At 47.8% G+C, this 20,068-nt stretch overlaps 1 protein-coding gene across 7 annotated transcripts in view; it reads right to left on the minus strand.

The window, feature by feature from the left end:
• The window catches only part of Wnt5b (Wnt family member 5B), a 97,175-nt gene that overhangs the window by 13,222 nt on the left and 63,885 nt on the right, over positions 1–20,068 (minus strand). For 5 of the 7 annotated variants that reach the window (XM_060384035.1, XM_060384034.1, XM_060384033.1 and 2 more), the window contains one exon: positions 1,080–1,216. In XM_060384035.1, the coding sequence (XP_060240018.1) occupies positions 1,080–1,198 (119 nt within the window). In that variant the 5' untranslated portion in view covers positions 1,199–1,216. Of the gene's footprint in view, positions 1–1,079; positions 1,217–2,172; positions 2,505–3,362; positions 3,454–20,068 lie in introns of those variants that run through there. The other 2 variants (XM_060384038.1, XM_060384036.1) reach the window with 2 other exon arrangements.

Consider the following 20,068-nt stretch of genomic DNA (forward strand, 5'->3'; position numbering starts at 1 on the left):
CAAAACAAAACACAACACGACAGAAAAAAAAATCTGAACTGTCTGCAAGGATGAGGATGTGCAGAGGAGGCTGGGCAAGGCAGTGAGAGAACAGAAAAAGTCAACCACCAATGGGACAGATCATGTTGAAAGAGTAAGAATAATGAGTTTAGCCAAGTGCAGGGGGCTTGGTGGAAGGTAAGCTATCCCTTTAAGGCAAATCTCCTCGTGCCTTTAAGATAGCATCTGCTTCATACACACGACCATGTACCATAATCATTATCTCGCCCTGCCTCTCTGTGTATCCCAGGCCTCTGCCGATCAGCTTGGGAGCTACTTTTGCTCATCATCTGGCACATATAACAAATGAGGTGCTGAATTAGATGAGGGACTTACAGATTTGCCATCTGAATAAGCGCAAAAGCCGGGCACAGGCTGTGCAACCTCCATGTCTATTTGGCAAATCACAGTAGCCTTGAAAACACAAAAGAGGCCACTTGGTTCTTTCTACAAAGCCCTCTTTGGCTTTCAGAGTGATCAAGTAGGAATTTTTACTCCATCTGTTTCTACCAGGAAAAACAAAACAAAACAAAACACACAAAGAGATAGTAACCTCACATTATACATACATGCATATGCTACAGATGCAAACGTGATGGAGGTCTCGCTGTGTTCTATAGGAAGACCTTGAACTACTGGGCTCAAGCGGTCTGTCTGCCTCAGCCTTAACAGTGTGTGTGTTTTGCTAAGAATGAACTTAAGGGTCTCATTCATGACATAATTCATGCTCTTGATAATTTTTTGTAAACAACAATTAAAGCTACTTGTAACAATTCACAGGGTGGAGGGACGTTCAGGAAGGGTTTTATTCAAGGTCTAAGGGGGGAAATATTACAGGAACACAGCCTATATTCTTCTCATGACACCCTCTCCTCTGGGAGCTTGGAGGAGAAAATGGGCCCTGGTAGTCTTTCCTGGGATGGAAGAGGCCTCTGGTATTCCTCAGAGGAAGGTGTGATCACTCCCATGGGGCCCTGATTCACAGCTTGATTACCCAAGAAGCCTCAAGGTCCGGGCTAGACCTCAGCCCCCTCACTCACCACCAGGAGTTGGCGTCAGTCAGGAGCTGGGCCCAGCTGGAGAGCAGAGCTGCTGTGAAAAGCAGCACCAGGCTGGGCATGGTTGGCCTCAACCCATCCCAGTGCCCTGGGACCAACATCTTCCAAAGCGGAGCTCCCTGGAGAAGGAAGCAAAGGAGAGTCAGCATGCAAATGTCACAGAGAAGAAAAACGGGGGGTGGGGGTGGGGGGGTAAGTTCAGTGGCGGAAAACTCAAAGGGTGAGCTGGGAGGGTGGGAGGGGGAGATGAACAACTGAAAGGCCAGTTCGCCCACCCAGAGAAAACTCAGCCCTTTCTAACCTCCTCTTCCTGGTGTCTGCTCAACACAGGGCCTTGAGTCCCTTCCTTTACACGGCGGGCTCCTACTCAGGACCCGATTCTGAAGGTAACAGTAAGCTATGAAGCCAGAACAGCAAACGAAAACAGACCATGTCGAGAAGGGTGGGCTTGGCGCGGCAACTGAGCAGCACCCCTGCCCTTCTAGAGCCGAGGACAAGCGGATGGAGGCAAAAGGGACGCCCCCCTCCCCTGTTAAAACCACCCACTCCAGTCCAGAGCTTTAATTCTCTATCCTCTTTGTAGCGGTTAAGGATTAAATCCTACAGAGTCGGATTATGACTACACCCAAACAGGAGGCCGTACTCTTCCTGCTCTCAAGTCTTCCAATCGCAGACCCTTGTTTACTCTTCAGGAGTAATAGCGGGGAGGACATCAGTGCCTTTTTACTTCCGAGGCTCCTGCCTAGCCTGGCAGGCTTTGGTGGCCAGTCTCCTCCCCCAACACTTTGGCCTTTGAAGGGCCACATGGAATGCAGCATTTGGACAACACAGGCCATGGGCCACTTCTTTCAAATCTTCCCTAAGGTCCTGCCCCTTCCTTGTTGCATGGGTGTTCCCGCCTTTGCCTTGGTTATTTTGCCTTGGAAATCTTGGGCATTTGACCTTTGGCATCCTAGAACAACTGACCAAACACCCACCTGTTCCTAGGTTCTCCTCATTCACACACACACACACACACACACACACACACACACACACACACACACACGCCTCAGGCAGTCCCACACCAGCTCACCACGCTGATCCTGAGCTTCTGGTTCTCTAGACTCTCCGGGAGGGGGCGGCAGATGCTTTTTAGACCGTTGGTCTAGGAAATGCGTTTGACCTGGGGCCGCTAAGAGAGAAAGGTGGCTGGAGCAGGATTCAGAGTTGGACAAGCCCTGCTCCCCGCCCCTTTTGGTTTTCCTGCCTTAGGTCTCAGCTGGGGCAGGGCACCAGCCGGCAGGTGTGTGGGGCCCTCCAGGGGCGGATCAAAGAGAGATGTGGTCCTCGGCTTTTGTCATGTAGAGCCAGCTCGGAAATGACCCGGCCTTTCGCCTGGGCCACTAACAACTCCACCTTTCCTAACCAACTTCACTGCCTCCTCTGAGGGATGTCCCTGCCCCTCCCACCTACCCCCATAAATCCTCCACCTCAAGACAGGAGGTCTGTGAACGCAAGATAGGGAAGATAGGGCTGGCTCCAGAAGCTAATGGCTTTATTGAGGGGAGGGTCTGGGTCGGGAATACAGAGGATACACAAGAGAAAAACTTCAAAGAGCCTCCTTGTCCAAACATCCCCATCTTCTCCTCCCAGTCCTTCTTGGAGACCATTCAACCTTCTCCTCTGACTGCCCTGGCCAAACTACCACAGACGGGCAAACTCCCCATTCCTAACCAGTGCCCTAACCAAACAACATAGGTTTTCCCCGATGGGTGGCACCTACTTCCCTGAGCCTCCTCACCCCACGTTTCCCATCTCACACCCTCTCGAACAGGCTCCTAGGAAATCTTTCTGCAGGTCCCAAGCCTAACCAAGACCAAGCAGCCAATACCTGCTAACATCACTGTTTGACTGCCCGGGGCCAGAGGCTGAGATGCTAGGGCCAGATCTCACAGGGGCTGCAAATTCCACACCTCCCTGCCATAGAAGCAGAAAGGGCAAATACAATGGCCCCAACAGCTCTCCTGGGCAAACCCACAGTCACCCTGGGATGACTTGCTCTGGTCGGAGGACAAGCGCTTTGGAAGGATGGCTCTTGCTTCCTAGAGTCAGGGCGTACTTCCAGTGCCCGACGCCCCATCTCCACGGAGCGTTCAAAAGCCACCACTCCTCCTGCTACTGGGTGCCCTCCTTCTCACCGTAAAGCCACGGCGAGGAATGAAGTGTAAAATGCCTGAAGGGGGAGGGGGTCCTATCAGCCCTGCCTGGATCTTGGATACACACCGGAAAACTTGCTGTCCTGGTTCCCCAGCAAGTCAACTGTCGAGGCCTTTGACTGTGTTTCCGGAGTATCTTTAAAGCGTGTTTCCTAGGGCTGGAGAGATGGCTCGGCGCTCAAGAGCTCTAGCTGCTCCTCCAGAGGACCAGGTTTCAGTTCCCTAGCACCCACATGGCAGCTCACAACTGTCTGTAGCTCTAGTCCCAGGAGATCTGGCACCCTCACCCAGATACACACACAGGCAAAACACCAATGCATATAAAATAAATAAATAAATAAATATACTTTTTTTTTTTTAAAAAAAAAAGCTTGTTTCCCACTCTCCATTTCTATTATTGTACTCTGAGATCAAAAAGCTGGCTAAGTGACCTCTGTTCTCTAGATTGCTTCATGGCTTCTTTATTAAAGTCTCTAATTTTGCAAACTCTAGGGTTCTCAAAGTGTGGCCTGCTCTGATTTAGTATTGGCATCACTTCGGAACCCATTAGGAAAACACAAAAATCTCAAATTGCCAAGCTCCACCCAGACACAGATTTGTTCCTAGCAATCTGTTATTGTTGTTTTTAATGCAATTCTTTTTTTTACTTAAGCGTTTTTTTTCACACTTATTTATTTACGTGAGATGTGGGCACATGTGCTGGAGGTCAAAGGACATCTTTGCGAAGTCAGTCCGACCACGAAAACTGGGAGAGCCAGGCTCAGGCAGCCATCCTCAGTGACTGAAAACGAACAATAACACCAAACTTTCAAAGTAACACATTTGTATGTTAATGACAAGTTTCTACCTGCTGCTGTCTTAAGCCAATCATCCGAGGGTGTTGGAGATCTCTCAGGGAACAGAGACATTCAGCAGGAGCAAACCAAGCCACAGCTCCAGCACAGAAATGCCCGCTGGCTTCTTCTATTCACGTGTGCGGATAGCTGAAAGGAACACGCTAACTCACATTGAAGCATTACTGTTGGTTGGGGCTGCACACGTCTCTGATTACGCTAAATACCATCGGACTGCACGCGTTAGACGAACGAAGTGCACAGGTTCTACTGAAACAAAGCTGTCACCATTTAAAAATGTGTTCATGATGATGAGGCTGCCCCCCCCATAGCGATTGATTCACCAGGATGTCAATAGCAGTTCTAGTTCAGTGACTGCCACCGAGCCTGAATTTGATCTCCAAGACTTAGCATGCGTTCCCCTCAGCCAAGGATAAACAAACAAACAGATAGGTAAGAAATAACATAAAATAAGTTCATAAATAGGCTAGCAGCCCCGTGTCTGCCTCCTGCCACCTACGGTGGGGCGGACGGCCCAGCTGTGATCTGTAGCCGCAATGAAGAAGTGTGCAGAAGTGAAAATGAATGAACTACAGCTACCACACTCAAGTCTAACCAACACAATTCTTTTCTTACTGTGCATTGGGGTCTGACTGCATGGATGTCTGTGTGAGGGTGTTGGATCCCCTGGAACAGGAGTTACAGACAGTTGTGAGCTGCCATGTGGGTGCTGGGAACTGAACCCAGGTCCTCTGGGAGAACAGCCAGTGCTCTTAACCTCTGAGCCATCTCTCCAGCCCCCAACCTAACATTGAAAAGCAAGTGACAGAGGACACAGGTATAAACCATACAGAAAAGCAAGAAGCTGATTATCGCCAATACCACGTGGAGGGCAGAGGGGACCACTATGAGGAAGAGACTTGGAGTTTCCAGGTGGCTCAGCCCGGGTAATGGGTAAGGTCACAAAGAGTCGCGGCTCTTTGCCATTGCCTGTGTTCCTGGGTGGTATGTGACACAACAAAAAAGGCTCAAAAATGAGAAGAGATCCGATTAGCATGGATGGGAAGACCTCTGGGTATGTTTTCAGTCTCACAGGGCATACAAACACCCCTTTCTCCCTTACAAAAAGAATATTCAAGCTCAAAAGGAAGCATTAAACAAATGTCTATTAATTTACAGACAGGCCTGTGTCATAATGATTGGGGGGTGCGGCAGACATAGAGCAAATCGGCACACAGCCCCCAGCGTCCTAAGCGTGAACCAGCGGTTTCCGCACCAGGGGTCAATGCAGCTTCACCGCGGGGGAAACCAGGCTCTGGCCAAGCTACTCTCTGTGTCACTTTTACTTTATTTTCTGCCAGCGGTCACTATTTAGTCCAGCAGCCAGCCTCTGGCATAACTGTTTTCATAGCTACCTTTCTTCTTTAAAGGACTTAAAAAAAAAAAAAAAAAAGGACCGAAGACTAATGCAATAATGCAAGGAAGACTTTATCAGACAATCCCAGTCTCTTGAAGGAATCCCCAGATGCTCATCTGCTGTTCAGCTCAATTAACACAGCCTTTCCCTGCCAGCCTTAATTATTTCTCCCAAGGGTCTCTGCTGCTGCCCTGCCCCCCATCCTCCCTTCCCGCTTTGCTCAGCGAATCCTCTTAGCCTCAAGGCACATTCCTTTGTGTGATCCACTTCCTAGACAGTTGGTGGAGACGAGTCTGTGGTGGGGTGGGCGGAAGATTTTCCAGCCCCACCACCGTTTGCAGCAGCTCCTGGAACACTCACATGTATCCCAAGAAGTGATGTCTTAGGGGTGGGGAGGGAGAGAGGGTGGAGAGAAGGGAGGAGATTTAAATGCTGGCACTTGGGAGAGATGTTAAGCCAGAAATGCGTTTGGTATTCCCTGTGAGGAGGCTGGGGGGGGGGAGAGGTTGCGAGGTAGGAAGGAGAGGAGCCCAGTCGCAGTGCCGGGCGTGGACCCAGAGTTCAGATCTCCACGTTTCCAGGAATACAGAATCCCAGACCACCAGCTTTCAGTGCTACAGAAAAATAACTGTCCCACTACTCCCAATTGCTCGGACACTGTGAGAGACTAAATTTTACAAAGCCAATAGGGCCATCCTCCTCTGAGACCCCGCATGCAGGACTGCCAGAAGAGGCAGGTCCCAGGTGAATCCTCTTACGTGGGGAAGGAAGCACCATTCTCTCCCCGTCGCCAAGCAAAAGTCCACGCAAGTTTCATTCTGTGCAGAAGATAAAGAATTTACATCCATTTAAATGATGAATTACAATCATTTAAAGATGGATGGCCCCTAAGCGAGCGTGACTTAGAAGATTATTCTTAGGAACACGGAAGCCGAAGCCTGGAGGGCTGTGGGAAAGGTGTTGATGCTCCTGTCTTGTGAAGTAACCTATCTAGCTCTGGGGTATGAGCTGCATCTGAGCTCACAGGGAGGGAAGGGGTGTGCGCTGCAGCTCGGCGGGGGTCCCCCCACAGGGCAGCTGACAACCTGTCTGTACCAGCTCCCTGGAACAAAGGTGCATCCTGTGCCACCAGCTCAAGGCACTGTCCATTTTGCAAACTGGAGCATAGCTTAAAAGATCTTGAAGAAGGACCAGTGGGAAGGCTCAGCATCTCATTTCTCCAGTCCCCACTGCTTTTCATCATAGCTTCTCTGTGTCTCTGTCTCTCTATCTCTGTTTCTCTCTCTCTTTTGTTTTTTCTCTCTTTCTCTTCTTTTGTTTTCTTTGTGGAGCCTTGGCTGTCCTGGAACTAGCTCCGTTGACCAGGCTGGCCTGGAACTCAGATGTGCCTCTGCCTCTCAAGTGCTGGATGGAATTAAAGTCATAAGCCATCAATGTCTTCGTACCTCATATTTCTTGCAGCTTGAATCGAGGTTCCTCTTAAATACAGGCTCGCAAGGCTTTGGAGTTTGCCACTCTCTTCTTGAGAGGAGCTTTGGTATACATATACTATGTACTGTGTGTTATTATATGTTTTATAGCTACAGTGGTCACACTCCTGACTATATAGCACAGATGCGCGGTTTCTGAAAGAAGTTATTCTTTCCTCTAAATGACTCCCTAGTGTATATGCATCTCTGTGTGTCTATGTGTGACTGTCTGTCTGTGTGTACTTTGGTGTTTGTTTCTGTGTATGTATGTCTGTGTGTGTTGGCCGGTGTTTATCTGTGTGTTTGTGCCTGTATGTCTGTGTGTCTGTCTGTGTCTATTTGTGTGGATGTTGGTGTTTGTGTGTGTATGTGTGAGTTTGTGTGTCTTTTGGTGTTTGTGCTTGTGTGTCTATGTGTGATTCTCACTGTGCGTCAGTGTATGTGTGAGAGTATCTATGACTGTGTGTCTATGTGTGTGTGTTGTGTGTCTGTACCTATGTTCCTATATATCTGTGCACCTGTGTGTATTTCTGTGTGAGTTATAGATGGTTTTTGTTCCGAGACTCAAACTCAGGTCCTCTACAGGAGCCTACAAGTGCTCTAAGTCACCGAACCATCTCTCCAGTCCTTTGGATGGTGTTATCACAGTAACAGGTAGAAAACTAGAATGGGGTACAGTGCTAAAATCCAGAGACAAACAGAACTTATGTGTTCTTGGTACCACAGAACCAAGAACTAGGGCCACTTCTTGGAGGCCCTGGGGACACACCAAAAAGTCGAGGCCTTGTTCTGTGGCTTAGCTGTTCCAGACACCACCAGATCTGTATTTGGGAAACAAACATGGTGATGATTTAATGGTGATAATGACTGATGGAGGATCGGGAGTGAAAGGCTGGGGGCTGGGCTCCCAGCAGAGGGGTCAGAAACTCTGGAAACATGATAAAAAAAGGGGGGGCAGAAGGAGAACACAGGGGTCACGCGAGAGGAAAACAGGTGGAGAGTGACACGGCAGCGCTGAGAAGCGACCCCCAGGACAGGCTTGTATTATCTACCCGTGCAGGCTCAGATTTTAGACTGCTTACCCTTGGTCACCACTCAAGTACAATGGGACACAAGACTGGTATATGCATTGGCAAGGGGTCACATTCTACCCCAGCACGGCAAAGAGCGAGCAAGCAGGATGGGGAGAGAGAAACAACTGTGTCCACCCACATATGGGCCTTGGACAGAGCCCACCTTATTAAAGGTCACCTTGCGGGGGCTAAAGCACATTTCATCTCTGCCATTGATTGGAAAGAGTCACCGTCCATGGGAAAAACACACACACACACACACACACACACACACACACACACACAGCATAGAGCTCATGTATCATTTACAACGAGTCACTGAAAAGTTGCTCATTGAAATGAACAAAAATTGGGCAAGCAAGACAGCTGAGTGGGTAAAGGTGCTTGCCACTCAAGTCTGGCACCTAATGTTCCATCCTGGAACCCATGTGGAGATGGAAGGAGAGACCCAACTCTACAAATTTGTCCTCTCACTCGTGTGTATGTGTCGTGCACACACACAATTGCCACATCCAGAACGGCCCCAGGGACCGACTAGGGGAGAAATCTACAGCGGACATTTTCTGCCCTGCTCACACTGCCAACATCAGCACCAGGACCAGAGGAAGGCTTTGCCACCGATGCCACTCAGAGCCCTCCAGCCGCGGCAGAGGTTCCTTGACATGGCTGTGTCCACGCCAACGGCCTTCATTCGCTTTGGACTTCACTCATTCAAGGCTTTCTCTGCTTCCCACACACAAATGATGATATAACTCAAAAACAAAACAAACAAACCAAAGCCAGACCTTACAGCTAACCCAAGAGAGGGTAACTTCTGCTCTGGGATTTGCACGTATTTATTCAAGAAATCACTTCATTCTCTTAGGATGTCGCTTCCTGCACAGAACAGGGGTGGAGAGCTCGGGTTACCCAGCTGGCACATGTGGTGACTGTTTCTCCTTGGCTAAGATGTCCCTGTATCACCGAGATCTGGCGAGATGGCAGAAGAAACGAACCGGTATCCTCCGGGGCATCCAACAAGCAGTCCCCCAAGCTCATCCCTTCTTTGATGAAGACAAGCAGAAGAGCTGCTGTTGCTTAGAGCATGGTCCATGTGTCCCCAGCCTGTGACACTCCCGGGAGGTGACCAAACCTTCCCCAGGGGCAGTCTAGAAGGAAACTGGGGTCAGTCGCTGCAGCTGCACCCTTGAAGGGGATGTGGAGACCTGAGTCTTCCCTTAACTTTTCAGCCACGGAGCACGCAGCGTCCTTGCTCCCACCATCGTCTGTCTCACCACAGGCCCCAAAGCAACACGGCCAACAACGACCCGAGGCAGTGAGTTTCCTCTTTATGAGTTGCTTACCTACCTAACCGACTAACACAACAGCCTTTAGAGCCAAAGACAGAGTTCCAAGACAGAAAGCAGCCCAGGTCCCCAAATGACCAGCGAAGACTGTCCCAACAATGGAACGTCCACTTTGGTTTTCACACAGAACAGAAGTAAACTACAGCTTTTTAGAGCCAATCTATATCTTGAGGGGAGGGGACTGATACATGGGTCACATGACCCCAGCCAGCAAAGCCTTAGCTTAGTCCCTGCTCTGTATTAGAGCCATCTACACACTCTCCTGTTACTGTTCTTGACGAGATTGAATATCAGTGTGGGAGGCACAGGAGGCAAGCACAGGACTACTGAGTCACACCCCTGCCCCTGGTCCCCGTAAGTTGCTCTTGGAATGTGTGATCCTCTGGTGTCAGCTTTCCAAGTGTTGGGGATTGCGTATGTCTGTCCGTGCACTTCGCTGGCTCTCTTTGAGAACCACCCCTCTTAGAGTGTTAACTGGTCAACTTTATGAAAATCAGAGCGGGGGCTTCCTCAAAAAAGAAAAAAACCTGAAATACAGCTTCCATATGATTTAGTCGTATCATTCCTGAACATATTCCCAAAGGACTCTGCGGCGTACTACAGAGACGCCCGCCCATTCGTTATCACTGTTCCCCTCCTCACAACAGGCAGGAAACAGAATCAGCCTAGACATTCGTCAACAGGTGAACGGATAATGAAAATGTGGTGCTTCAATGCGAAGAAATTTTATAGATAAAACCATGCAATTTGCAGGTGAATGGATGGAACTGGAGCTGTGAGGGAAGCCAGCCTGGGCTACGTGGGCTACGGTTTTGGGCTGTCCTGGAGCTTGATTTGTAGACCAGCTGGCCTCGAACTCACAGAGATCCTCCCAAGTGCTGGGATTACAGGCACATGCCACCATGCTCAGCTTAAAGATTTGCTTTATGTTAGGTGGATGAGTATTTTGTCTGCACCACTTGCATGCCTGGCAGGATAAAGCCCCTGGCCCTGGAGTCACAGACAGTTGTGAGCGGCTATGTGGGTACTGGGAATTGAACCTGGGTCCTCCAGAAGAGCAGTTGGCACTCTTAGCCACTGAGCCAGCTCTCTAGCCAGTCTATATGTTTTTGAGACAGGGTCTCACTGTATAGCCTGACTAGCCTGGAACTCACCACATAGACCACCAGGCTGGCCTGACTCACAAGGCCACATCTCCATCCCCCAATTTTTATATATGTTCATCTACTTGGGAGTGAGGGAGTAGACAGATTTTAGGAAACCAGAAAGGGACCATTAAGAGGGGAAACACTTTCGGCAGAAATTTACCCTATAATTAAATCTTAGTAAGTGATATTTATGCCATACTTAAAATCTAAAAAGGTCAGGGTTAAGGTGACCAACAGCTGACCACTACATAAAAGATGAACACCTCTTTTAGTTTAGAGGTTCTGGAGTTTCGTTGTTGTTCTGTGGTGGTTCTAGGGTTACCAAGGGCACTTCAACTAACGCAGTTACTGTCCCCTCGGAGAAGACAGAGGCTGAGCTAAAGAGATGGCTCAGAGGTTCAGAGCACTGGCTGCTCTTCTAGAGGTCCTGAGTTCAATTCCCAGCAACCACACGGTGGCTCACAACCCTCTGTAATGGGATCTGATTCCCTCTTCTGGTGTGTGTAAAGACAAGAGCGCTCACATACATAAAATGCATAAATAAATCTTTAAAAAACGAAAAAGACAGAGGCATCCAGATTCTTGCTTCTCTAAGGACAGAAAGTGAACAAGGGAACAATACTCCAATCCCTGTTCCTGGAGACATCATTTTATTTATAAAATGTCTTTGTATTTAAGCACCACATTCTCATTATCCATTCACCTCGCCTACATGAAAAGACAGGAAAACACAACGTTGTTGAGGTATTTTTTTAAAAGCTGAACTTTCCAGCAGGGCTGTGCCAGCAATCCCAGCACTCAGGAGTCGGGGGGCAGGCAGATCTCTGAGTCTGAGGTCAAAGTGGTCTACAGAGTGAGTTCCAGGACAGCCAGGGCTACACGGAGAAACCCTGTCTCAACAAACCCAAACCCAATCCCCCCCCCAAAAAAAAAGCTGCATCTTGTGTGCATTTTCCCCATGTCGTGTGTGGGGGAGGTATGCCAGAACATAGGTATGGAGGTCAGAGAACCATCTGCGGGAGTCCGCCTCCTACCGCGTGGGTTCCCTGGACTGAGCTCAGGTCCTACGGCTTGGCAGTAGGTGACTTTCCCCGCCTAGCCCTCTTAGCAGCCACTGGCGAGAGGCTACGGACCGACACCCAGCCGTACGTGGCGGTGCGGCATAGTTTACTGGGGCAACTCCAGCCCTACACAGCTGTGTGGCCCTTGACAAGGCACCTTTCTCTAGCGCTATCCACCTCTACTGGGTGAGAGAGGAGGCTAGGTGCGCAGCTCACACCCTGCACGCTTACAGAGCTTGGGTCTCTTCCAGCATGGTGCGGGGAGGGGCATCAGGGCCAAGGCCACACCCTTTTGTTCTAGTGTTAATACCCTTAACATCTACTGCCTCGTGAGCAGGCCTGGTTCAGTTGGGTCGTTAAGCTTACTGGACATTTGCTCTTTCAAATACATCTCTTTTTAGGATCTCCAACTTTTGACGAAAATAAAGCCTCATGAAACCACCAAGCTGACTTTTGGTATTCATACTAAGTTAGCACATTTTACCTTGCATCTCTCTGCCGCTCAGTGAAAGCACAGATTCCACGTCTATTGGTCATCTGCAAGGTTCCTTTCATAGGTCATTTACTTTCAAAATTAGGGCGAGTACAGAAGGAGGCATCCTCCTGTGTCTGCTAGCAGGTAGCCAACTGCAGTATCTGAATCAGCCTAGCCCACTTGGTCTTCAATGTGGTGCAGCCATGAGCCCCTCTCCCCCAGCATGCCTGCCTGTCTTTCGTTGCATATAAATGGACAGGAAACACTGCAAGCCGATTGCTAAGGGGCTCCATATTTTTGCTTTCTATGGCATCCACATCCAGTTTTCTCAGCTGAGGTCAAAGGGATTGCAAATCTTACCCAAGACCTAGAACTTGGCTGTTGGCAGGTTTTTTTTTTTTTTTTTTTCTCCATGAGTAAAGATTCTACAGAGGCTCCCTAAGCAAACAGGGCTGCCAAAGAGCCTTATTTCAACTGGCCAGGGCGTTGGGATCAGTAAGCAGGCACTTCTATGGCCAGCCCCAAGGGACTTGATCAGTTACCAGGCAGTTCTGAAGACACCTAGACTGTCTGCGCATGTCCCTGGGTCACCCTATAAGAGAACTGGGGCCCCTCCCCTTTCTCCCCTCCTCTCTCTCTCCCTTTCTCTTCCTCTCTCTGGCTCTGTCTCTGTCTCTCTCTTCCTTCCTCTTTTCTCTCTCTGGCTCTGTCTCTCTCTGTCCCTTTCTCTCTCTCTCTCTCTCTCTCTCTCTCTCTCCCTCTATCTCCCTCTCTGTAACCCCCCTTCCCTTAATAAACCTCCTCCGTGGAACCGATCTCGTGGTGTGATTTGTGGACCCGCATGTAACCTCTACATTTTGTATATTTCCTAACACAGGGAGACACTGGCTTTGCCCAGCTAAATCTAGTTTAAAAAAAAAAAAATGTTTTCGCAAAAAAAAAAAAAAAAGAGAGAGAGAGAGAAAAAAGAAAAAAATTCCTGTAACTAGATATGTGCTTACGTCATACTGGGAGAGGAAGCCTTGAATCAGAAAGCTTTTCTCTCCCCACAAACCTTCTTTGGGTTTTGTTTGTCCGTTTTTTGCCCAGTCACTTTTCCAAACCTAACCAGGCCCTACAGCCACGAGGCTGTCCTGAAGTCACCCTCTGTGTCTAGATGACAAGGTGCGAGGTGGAGTGACTCAAACGAGGGAAAACACCAACCCTCCCCTGCCGTCTGGGTTCTGTCAGCAGAAGAAAGTAACACTTTCAAAAGTGTTTAGAAATGAGCTTAAGAAACTAACAGTAGGCGTGTGCGAATAGCCAAGGATCTGGCCTAGGGAGGACAGATCTGGATCTTTTCGTGGAAGCAGTACAGAGACTGGGCCACTGAGATCTGACTGAGCCGGGCGCCGCACGCCTTTAATCCCAGCATCCGGGAGGCGGAGGCAGGAGGATCTCTGGGAGTTCGAGGGCAGCTTGATCTACAAAGAAAGTCCAGGACAACCAGGGCTACCCAGAGAGACCCTGTCTCAAAAAAAAACCCAAGGGGGTGGGGGGAGAAATTAACAGTGGGACTGGCAAGATGAATCAATTGACTCAATAGGTAAAGACTCCTGAAAGTTGACCTCTGCCCCCACCACATGTGCCATACTGTGTGCACTTGTACATACACATAGAAACACACAAAAATTAATAAGTAGATAAATACAATAAGAAAGAAACTGCCAGGGGAATTCTGAAATCCTGAGTGTCATCTGTAAACACTGTTAATGGCTGGTACCCAAGGCTACAGTCGGGAAAACTGCAGTGATCTGCATAAACCGTGCAGACACAGGAGGAAAAGACGCCCTCGGTTCTCAGTTCGGAGCCCCTGGCCCTGCCTGGGCTACCAAATACAAGCGCTGAAGTCCACGGCGGAGTGTGCTAATGCGCACAGCAGTGCCTTGGCTATCTACAAGTGGGCTCTTCTTGTTGTTGTTTTTGTTGTTGTTTTTGTTTTCTAGACAAGGTTTCCCTGTGTAGACTTGGCTGTCCTAGACTCGCTTTGTAGACCAGGCTGGCCTCGAACTCACAGAGATCCTCCTGCCTCTGCCTCCCTGAGTGCTGGGTGAAGGCATGGGCCGCCGCACCCGTCTGGGTTTTTGTTGTTACTTGTTTTTAGATTTATAGATTTGTGTACGTATGTGTGTTTTAGTGCATGCATGCATACATTCAAAAGGAGGCATGCATGGGTTTGGGGGCCCTATCCAAGGAGTGGGTAGGATCCTTGAGCAGGAGTGTTAGGCTTTTTTTTTTTTTCTTTTGCATGATGCCTGGATCATGCAGGTGCTGATATCCAAACTCTACTTCTCATGATTTACAGCAGCTGCTCTTACCCACTGAGCCATCTCAGCCATCCCAGTCTCCTTTCCTTCCACTCAGATGTAGTCCATTGAGCATACCTTAGCAAGCCTGGGCAATGGCAGCACCCAAAGATGAGAGCAGGGAGGGGAGGGTGAACTCACACGCTCACGTCCCTTCCACCCTAGGAAAATTTCAGTGGTAAGAAGTGAGTCCATGTTTGTGTCAGGGGAAACCACACGCCCAAACACCAAAAGCCAACGTCAACACAGAAAGTCAATGGAAAACAGCCCAGTATCACACAAATGTAATATGACCAGATGTGGTCTGGTGTTGGGGGGAGGCACTTGGTATGATGTGCAGCAAATAATAAAATTACCGCATTTTTCCAACATTAAGAAAACACCACCAAAGACGGAGGCAAAAGCAGAGATGGCTGTGTAGTTTCTCTCTCGCCTGCCACTCGGCTCCAAGAAGCTCCCCCTGACCCTATAGATTCAAATACAATCTTCTCCCCACCATCTCTCACCCTAAGTTCCCACCAAGGAAAAATGATCAGAATTCACGCTGCTGTTCTACAACTGTTCTTTTCTTTGTAACGTTTTTGTTAACTTATTTATGTGTGTGCATGTACGTGTACATATCAGAGGGTAACTTGTGGGAACTGGTTCTCTTCTACCGTGTGGAGTCCAGCTCAAGTGTCTTTACTTGTTGAACCATCTTGACAGCCCCTTTCCTCCTCCTCGGCCTCCTCTTCCTCTTCCTCCGTCTAGCCTTAAACTTCAAGACTCAAGGGTTCCTCCTTCTCTCTTCTCCCTAGTGGCGAAGATTACAGGGGAGAACTCTAAGATTCCAGCTGAGAGTCATTCCACTCCCTGCCTTGGGCCAGGCGCTGAAGATTTTTCACCCTGGGTTAAGCAGTGGGAGCAGGCAGCCAAAAATACTTAGCGAAGAGGCAGCCCTCACTTTGAGGTTCGTGGGACCGGAGGTAGGGCCATACAACTTCCTGTCTGTGTCCAGGCAGCCCAGGCTGCAAAGCACACAGAACTTGAGATGATCTGGGTGCACAGAAGTAAATTCTCCTAGACCCATTCACCCTCTGACATCATAAACAGAAACAACCTTTTAAATCAGGAGCTACAGGTCTAGTTTATTTCCATGAGAACAATACGCCTGCATGCAATGCTTTTTATCCTTATTTACACTGTTCAGGTTTGAGTACTTAAATTGCACATACATGTCTAACATGAGAACTCGACGTTCACTTCATTAGAGTAATACCATTTAATTGAAATAAATGTGTTAACTATTTCTCAGGGACAACAGCTCGTCCCTCCCATGGTAACTCATCTACTCCCTGTTCCTTTGCTTTTATTTGTGCAACTTCAAGTCTTTCCTCCTTTTATAATATTATCTTTAATACACGCCAGGTCTCCCTCATGTTTTCATGGTTTCCTCATGAAAACATCAGACACTTTGGTTATATTTACACTTTCCAACATCAGTTGCAAAAACTAACGTGTTAACTTGAATTTTTCACTAACCGGAATTAAAGTAAATCCCAAAGTAAACAACAGTGTGGCCACTTAGAGGGATGCTGGGAAGCTATGGCTTTGGCCTCAGCACCGCCTCCTTCTGGAGAGGCGGCACCTTGGCCAGCAGCTGTAAAAAAACACTCAAAAAAAGAATGCTCTTGTAGGTTTCATTGGCAGCATGCAGTTACATCAGCCAGCCGCGTTCTTGCTCCATTAGGGAAGTCAAGGCCTGCAGCTTCTGGAGTCCAGCCCCGGGAGAACGTGCTTCCTGTCCTGGCACAAACTCTGCGGAATGTAGGGATCCATTCTTCTGTTTGTAGACACCCAATTTTCCCAGTGTTATTTGTTGAAGAAGCTGGTTTTTTTCCTCCACTGCGGATTTTTGGCATCTTTGTCAAAAATTAAGTGGCTCTAACTGTGTTGGTTTGTAGCTGGGTGGTCTTCTAGTCCATCAATATGCCTGTCTGTTTTTGTGACAGTATCAAACTGTTTGTTGTTTGTTTGTTTTCATTTGTCTGTCTTGGAGACAGGGTTTCTCTGTGTAGCCCTGGCTTTCCTGGCCTCACTTTGTAGATCAGGCTGGCTTCCAATCCATAGAGATCTGCCTGCCTCTGCTTCCCGAGTGCTGAGATTATAGCTAAACTGATTTTATTAGACTTTGTATATAACTTGAAGTCAGATATAGTGACACCTCCATCCTTGTTCTCTTTTTCTCAGTATGGTTTTGGTTATCCGAGGTCTTCTCTGCTTCCTTTCTTTTTTTTGAATCACACTGAATCTGTAGATTGCTTTTAGTACAGCTATTTTCACAATATTAATTCTTCCAATCCATGAGCAAGAGAGGTCTTTCTATTTTCTAATATCTTTCCAATTTCCTTCTTTAATACTTTAAACTTCTCACTAATAGGTCTTTTCCTTGTTAGTATTAGCCCAAGGCTTAAGATTTTTGCCTTCTTTCTTTCCTTCTTTCCTTCCTTCTTTCTTCCTTCCTTCCTTCCTTCCTTCCTTCCTTCCTTCCTTTCCTTTCTTCCTCTTTCCCTTGCTATTTTGAGTGGGACTGTTTCCAGATTTCTGTCTCAGCATGTTTGTTATTAGGATATAAGAAGGCTATTGAGTTTTGTATAGTAATTTTGCATCCTGCCGCTTTGCTGAAAGTATTTACCAGAACCATGCGGTGGTGACACTCAGCACTCAGGGAGGCAGAAGACAGAGTCCAGGACAGCCAAGGCTACACAGAGAAACAAAACAAAACAAACAAACAAAAAGTGTTTATCAACGCTAAGAGTTTTTTTCCCCCAAAGATTTATTTATTACTTATACAGTATTCCGCCTGTTTTTGTGCCTGCAGGAAATAAGGGCATCAGATCTCATTACAGATGGCTGTGAGCCACCATGTGGTTGCTGGAAACTGAACTCAGGACCTTTGGAAAAACAGCCAGTGCTCTTAACCTCTGAGCCATCTCCCAAGCCCCTCTAAGAGTTTTTTTTTTTTTTTTTTTTTTTTTTTTTTTTTTTATGAAACAAAGAAACAAACATTTTCCTATGGAGTCTTTACCATCAGTTCCTTACATATAGAATCGTATCATCAGAAAATAAAGATACTTTGATTTCTTCCTTTCCTACCAAACCATGTTTTCACTGAAACAGAACTTAGCGTGAGGACCCTTAAACACAAGGCTTGCTGTATTTTCACCTACTAACAGACAGTCATCCGACCTCCAACAAACCAACCCAAGGCCAGGAGCAGCGCTGACGTCCCCTGCAGGGTAGCTTGGGGTTGGGGTGTAGCTGGGGGGCAGAGCACGTAAGCGATTGACATGGACAAGGCCCTGGCTTCCATCTACACCGCAAATCTCCCCTAAACCTACAACTTGTTACTGTTGATTTGATTCCCATACTTAGGCAATGTGCTTTCATTCGGGAATTGGCAGTTAGCTGAAAAAAGACGGGAAAAAGCTTTAATTTTAAGAAAACATTGAAGTTTTAGCCTGCTCCAGCCACATACTTACATCCTTCACTTCTCGAAACAGTGTAACAGTTTAACCACCATCTGTGATCTTGGTGCAAGACACCGAAAGCTTCTAGAGTTACTTGTTTTGGTTTGGTTTTACTGTGTTTTGGGGCAGGGGTCTCTTATATCCCAGGCTGGCCTTGGCACTCTCTCTGTAGCCGATGACTCTGAATTTTCCATCTTCCTGTCTTCGGCTCCCACTGTTGGTATTATCCCACAGACATGACCACTCCCCCATTTGGTTTGGTTTTGCCTTTGTATAACATCTACGATGTCAACTTTTTTTTTTTTTTTTTAACTCTCTCTTTTCCAGATCTGTCTCAGAATCCAAAAGAGCAGGTTAAAACCCAACCCTTCCAACACCATCACTGCACTGGAATTGAGTGAGTCCATCTCTCCCAGATCCCTGCACAACTTAAGATGGCTTACTATCGGCCAGATCAGCCAAGGCCTTTTAAACGCTCAGAATTTAAGCATTTCCTGTGTAATACTACACAGCAACGAGAAATATAAACACTAGTTTGCATAGTCATCAAGGTTCTCTCGTTATGAACCTTATAGGAGTTTGGTTTTCCTCTCTCTCTACCTTTGAGATAGGCTGGCCTTGAACTTGTTATGTAGCTGAGGTCTCAATTTATGGGCACTTTTAATGAATGACAGGCCTATCACGATAATCAGGGTTCGAGAGTGGGGAAACACTGGCCTGGCATCTAACAAGGCCCTAGGCTGGACGGCCAGCACCTCAGGAAAGAAAAGAAAGCGGGGTGGGAGGGGCAGGGGAGGGGACGGGGGTTGGGGGGATGGTTTGTCAGGATATTAAAGGCAAATGTAAGGTGCAAATATGAGTCTGCTATGCCTTTCCCATCGCGACGCGCCACAGAATACAACACCGCTGATGAAGTCACAAAGCCAGCTGAGCCAGTTTTAGCCCTGCCAGAAGTGACACCTTTTTTTTTTCAGTCCATATAATATTTTTTTACATTATGCCACATTTTAAAACTTTACAGGCACGTGATCAGAAAAGCGGAGAAGTAAGCTGAAAGAGGGCTCCGAACATGTTATTTCTCCATTTTCCCGAAGCCCCTCTGCTGCTTTGACGGTAGATGGGGAGCGGGCACGCCTGCTCTTGGGATTTTTCCTTTCCCTCCTTGGCTGCAGCTGTACCAGCGAGCCATGCTAGTCTAGAAGGATGCGTGATCAGGTGTCTGCATACTTTTGCCAATGTCTTTTTTTGTTTGTTTGTTTGTTTTTTAACTTTTACAGTTTATTTATTTGCATCTATGTGCAGTGGTGTTTGGCCTGCAGGTACATCTGCCTGAGGGCGTTGGATCCCCTGGAACTGGAGTTACAGACAGTTGTGAGCTGCCATGTGGGTGCTGGAAATTAAACCCGGGTCCTGTGAAGAGCAGCCGGTGCTCTTGACTGTTGAGTTATTCCTCCAGGGCTTTACTATTAAGTCCCATAGAAATATTCAAATATTGAGCTGAGGTCCCCTGAGCACAGCACACACAGCTGCTGTGAGCTGGTGCTCTGAGGTTCAGAGGACAGCTGCATCAGACCATAACTACTCCCGGGACCCCAGGGCAGTGGTTCTTATTCTGTGCCCTATTGCCATCACTTATAAAATAAGAACAGCAACACTGTCATCAAATCTCTACATAGAGCCGGCATGGTGGCGCAGGCCTGGGATCCCGGCACTCAGGGAGGCAGAGGCAGGCGGATCTCTGCGAGTTCGAGGCCAGCCTGGTCTACAGAGCGAGTCCAGGACAGCCAAGGCTTCATAGGTCTGTCTCAGAAAAAACAAACAAACAAAAACAAAACAAACAAAATCTCTACATAGGACTTTCAGAGTTTTAACCACGACGCGGCCACCGAATTACTGCGATTTGTTACTACGACTGAAGTTAACAACGCTAATTAAGATTCCTTCAACTAATTAGAACAAGGACTCCTCAGACTGCAGGATTAGTTCAGTGGCAGTGGACATGCACAAACACCCGGGAGGCCCCGGGTCTACTCAGAATGCAACAAAGAACAGAAACAAAACTATAGAAGCAATAAGGATGTCTTACTGGTTACAATA

Source organism: Meriones unguiculatus, chromosome 5 (genome assembly GCF_030254825.1).
Source record: "Meriones unguiculatus strain TT.TT164.6M chromosome 5, Bangor_MerUng_6.1, whole genome shotgun sequence".
Taxonomy (NCBI): Eukaryota; Metazoa; Chordata; class Mammalia; order Rodentia; family Muridae; genus Meriones; species Meriones unguiculatus.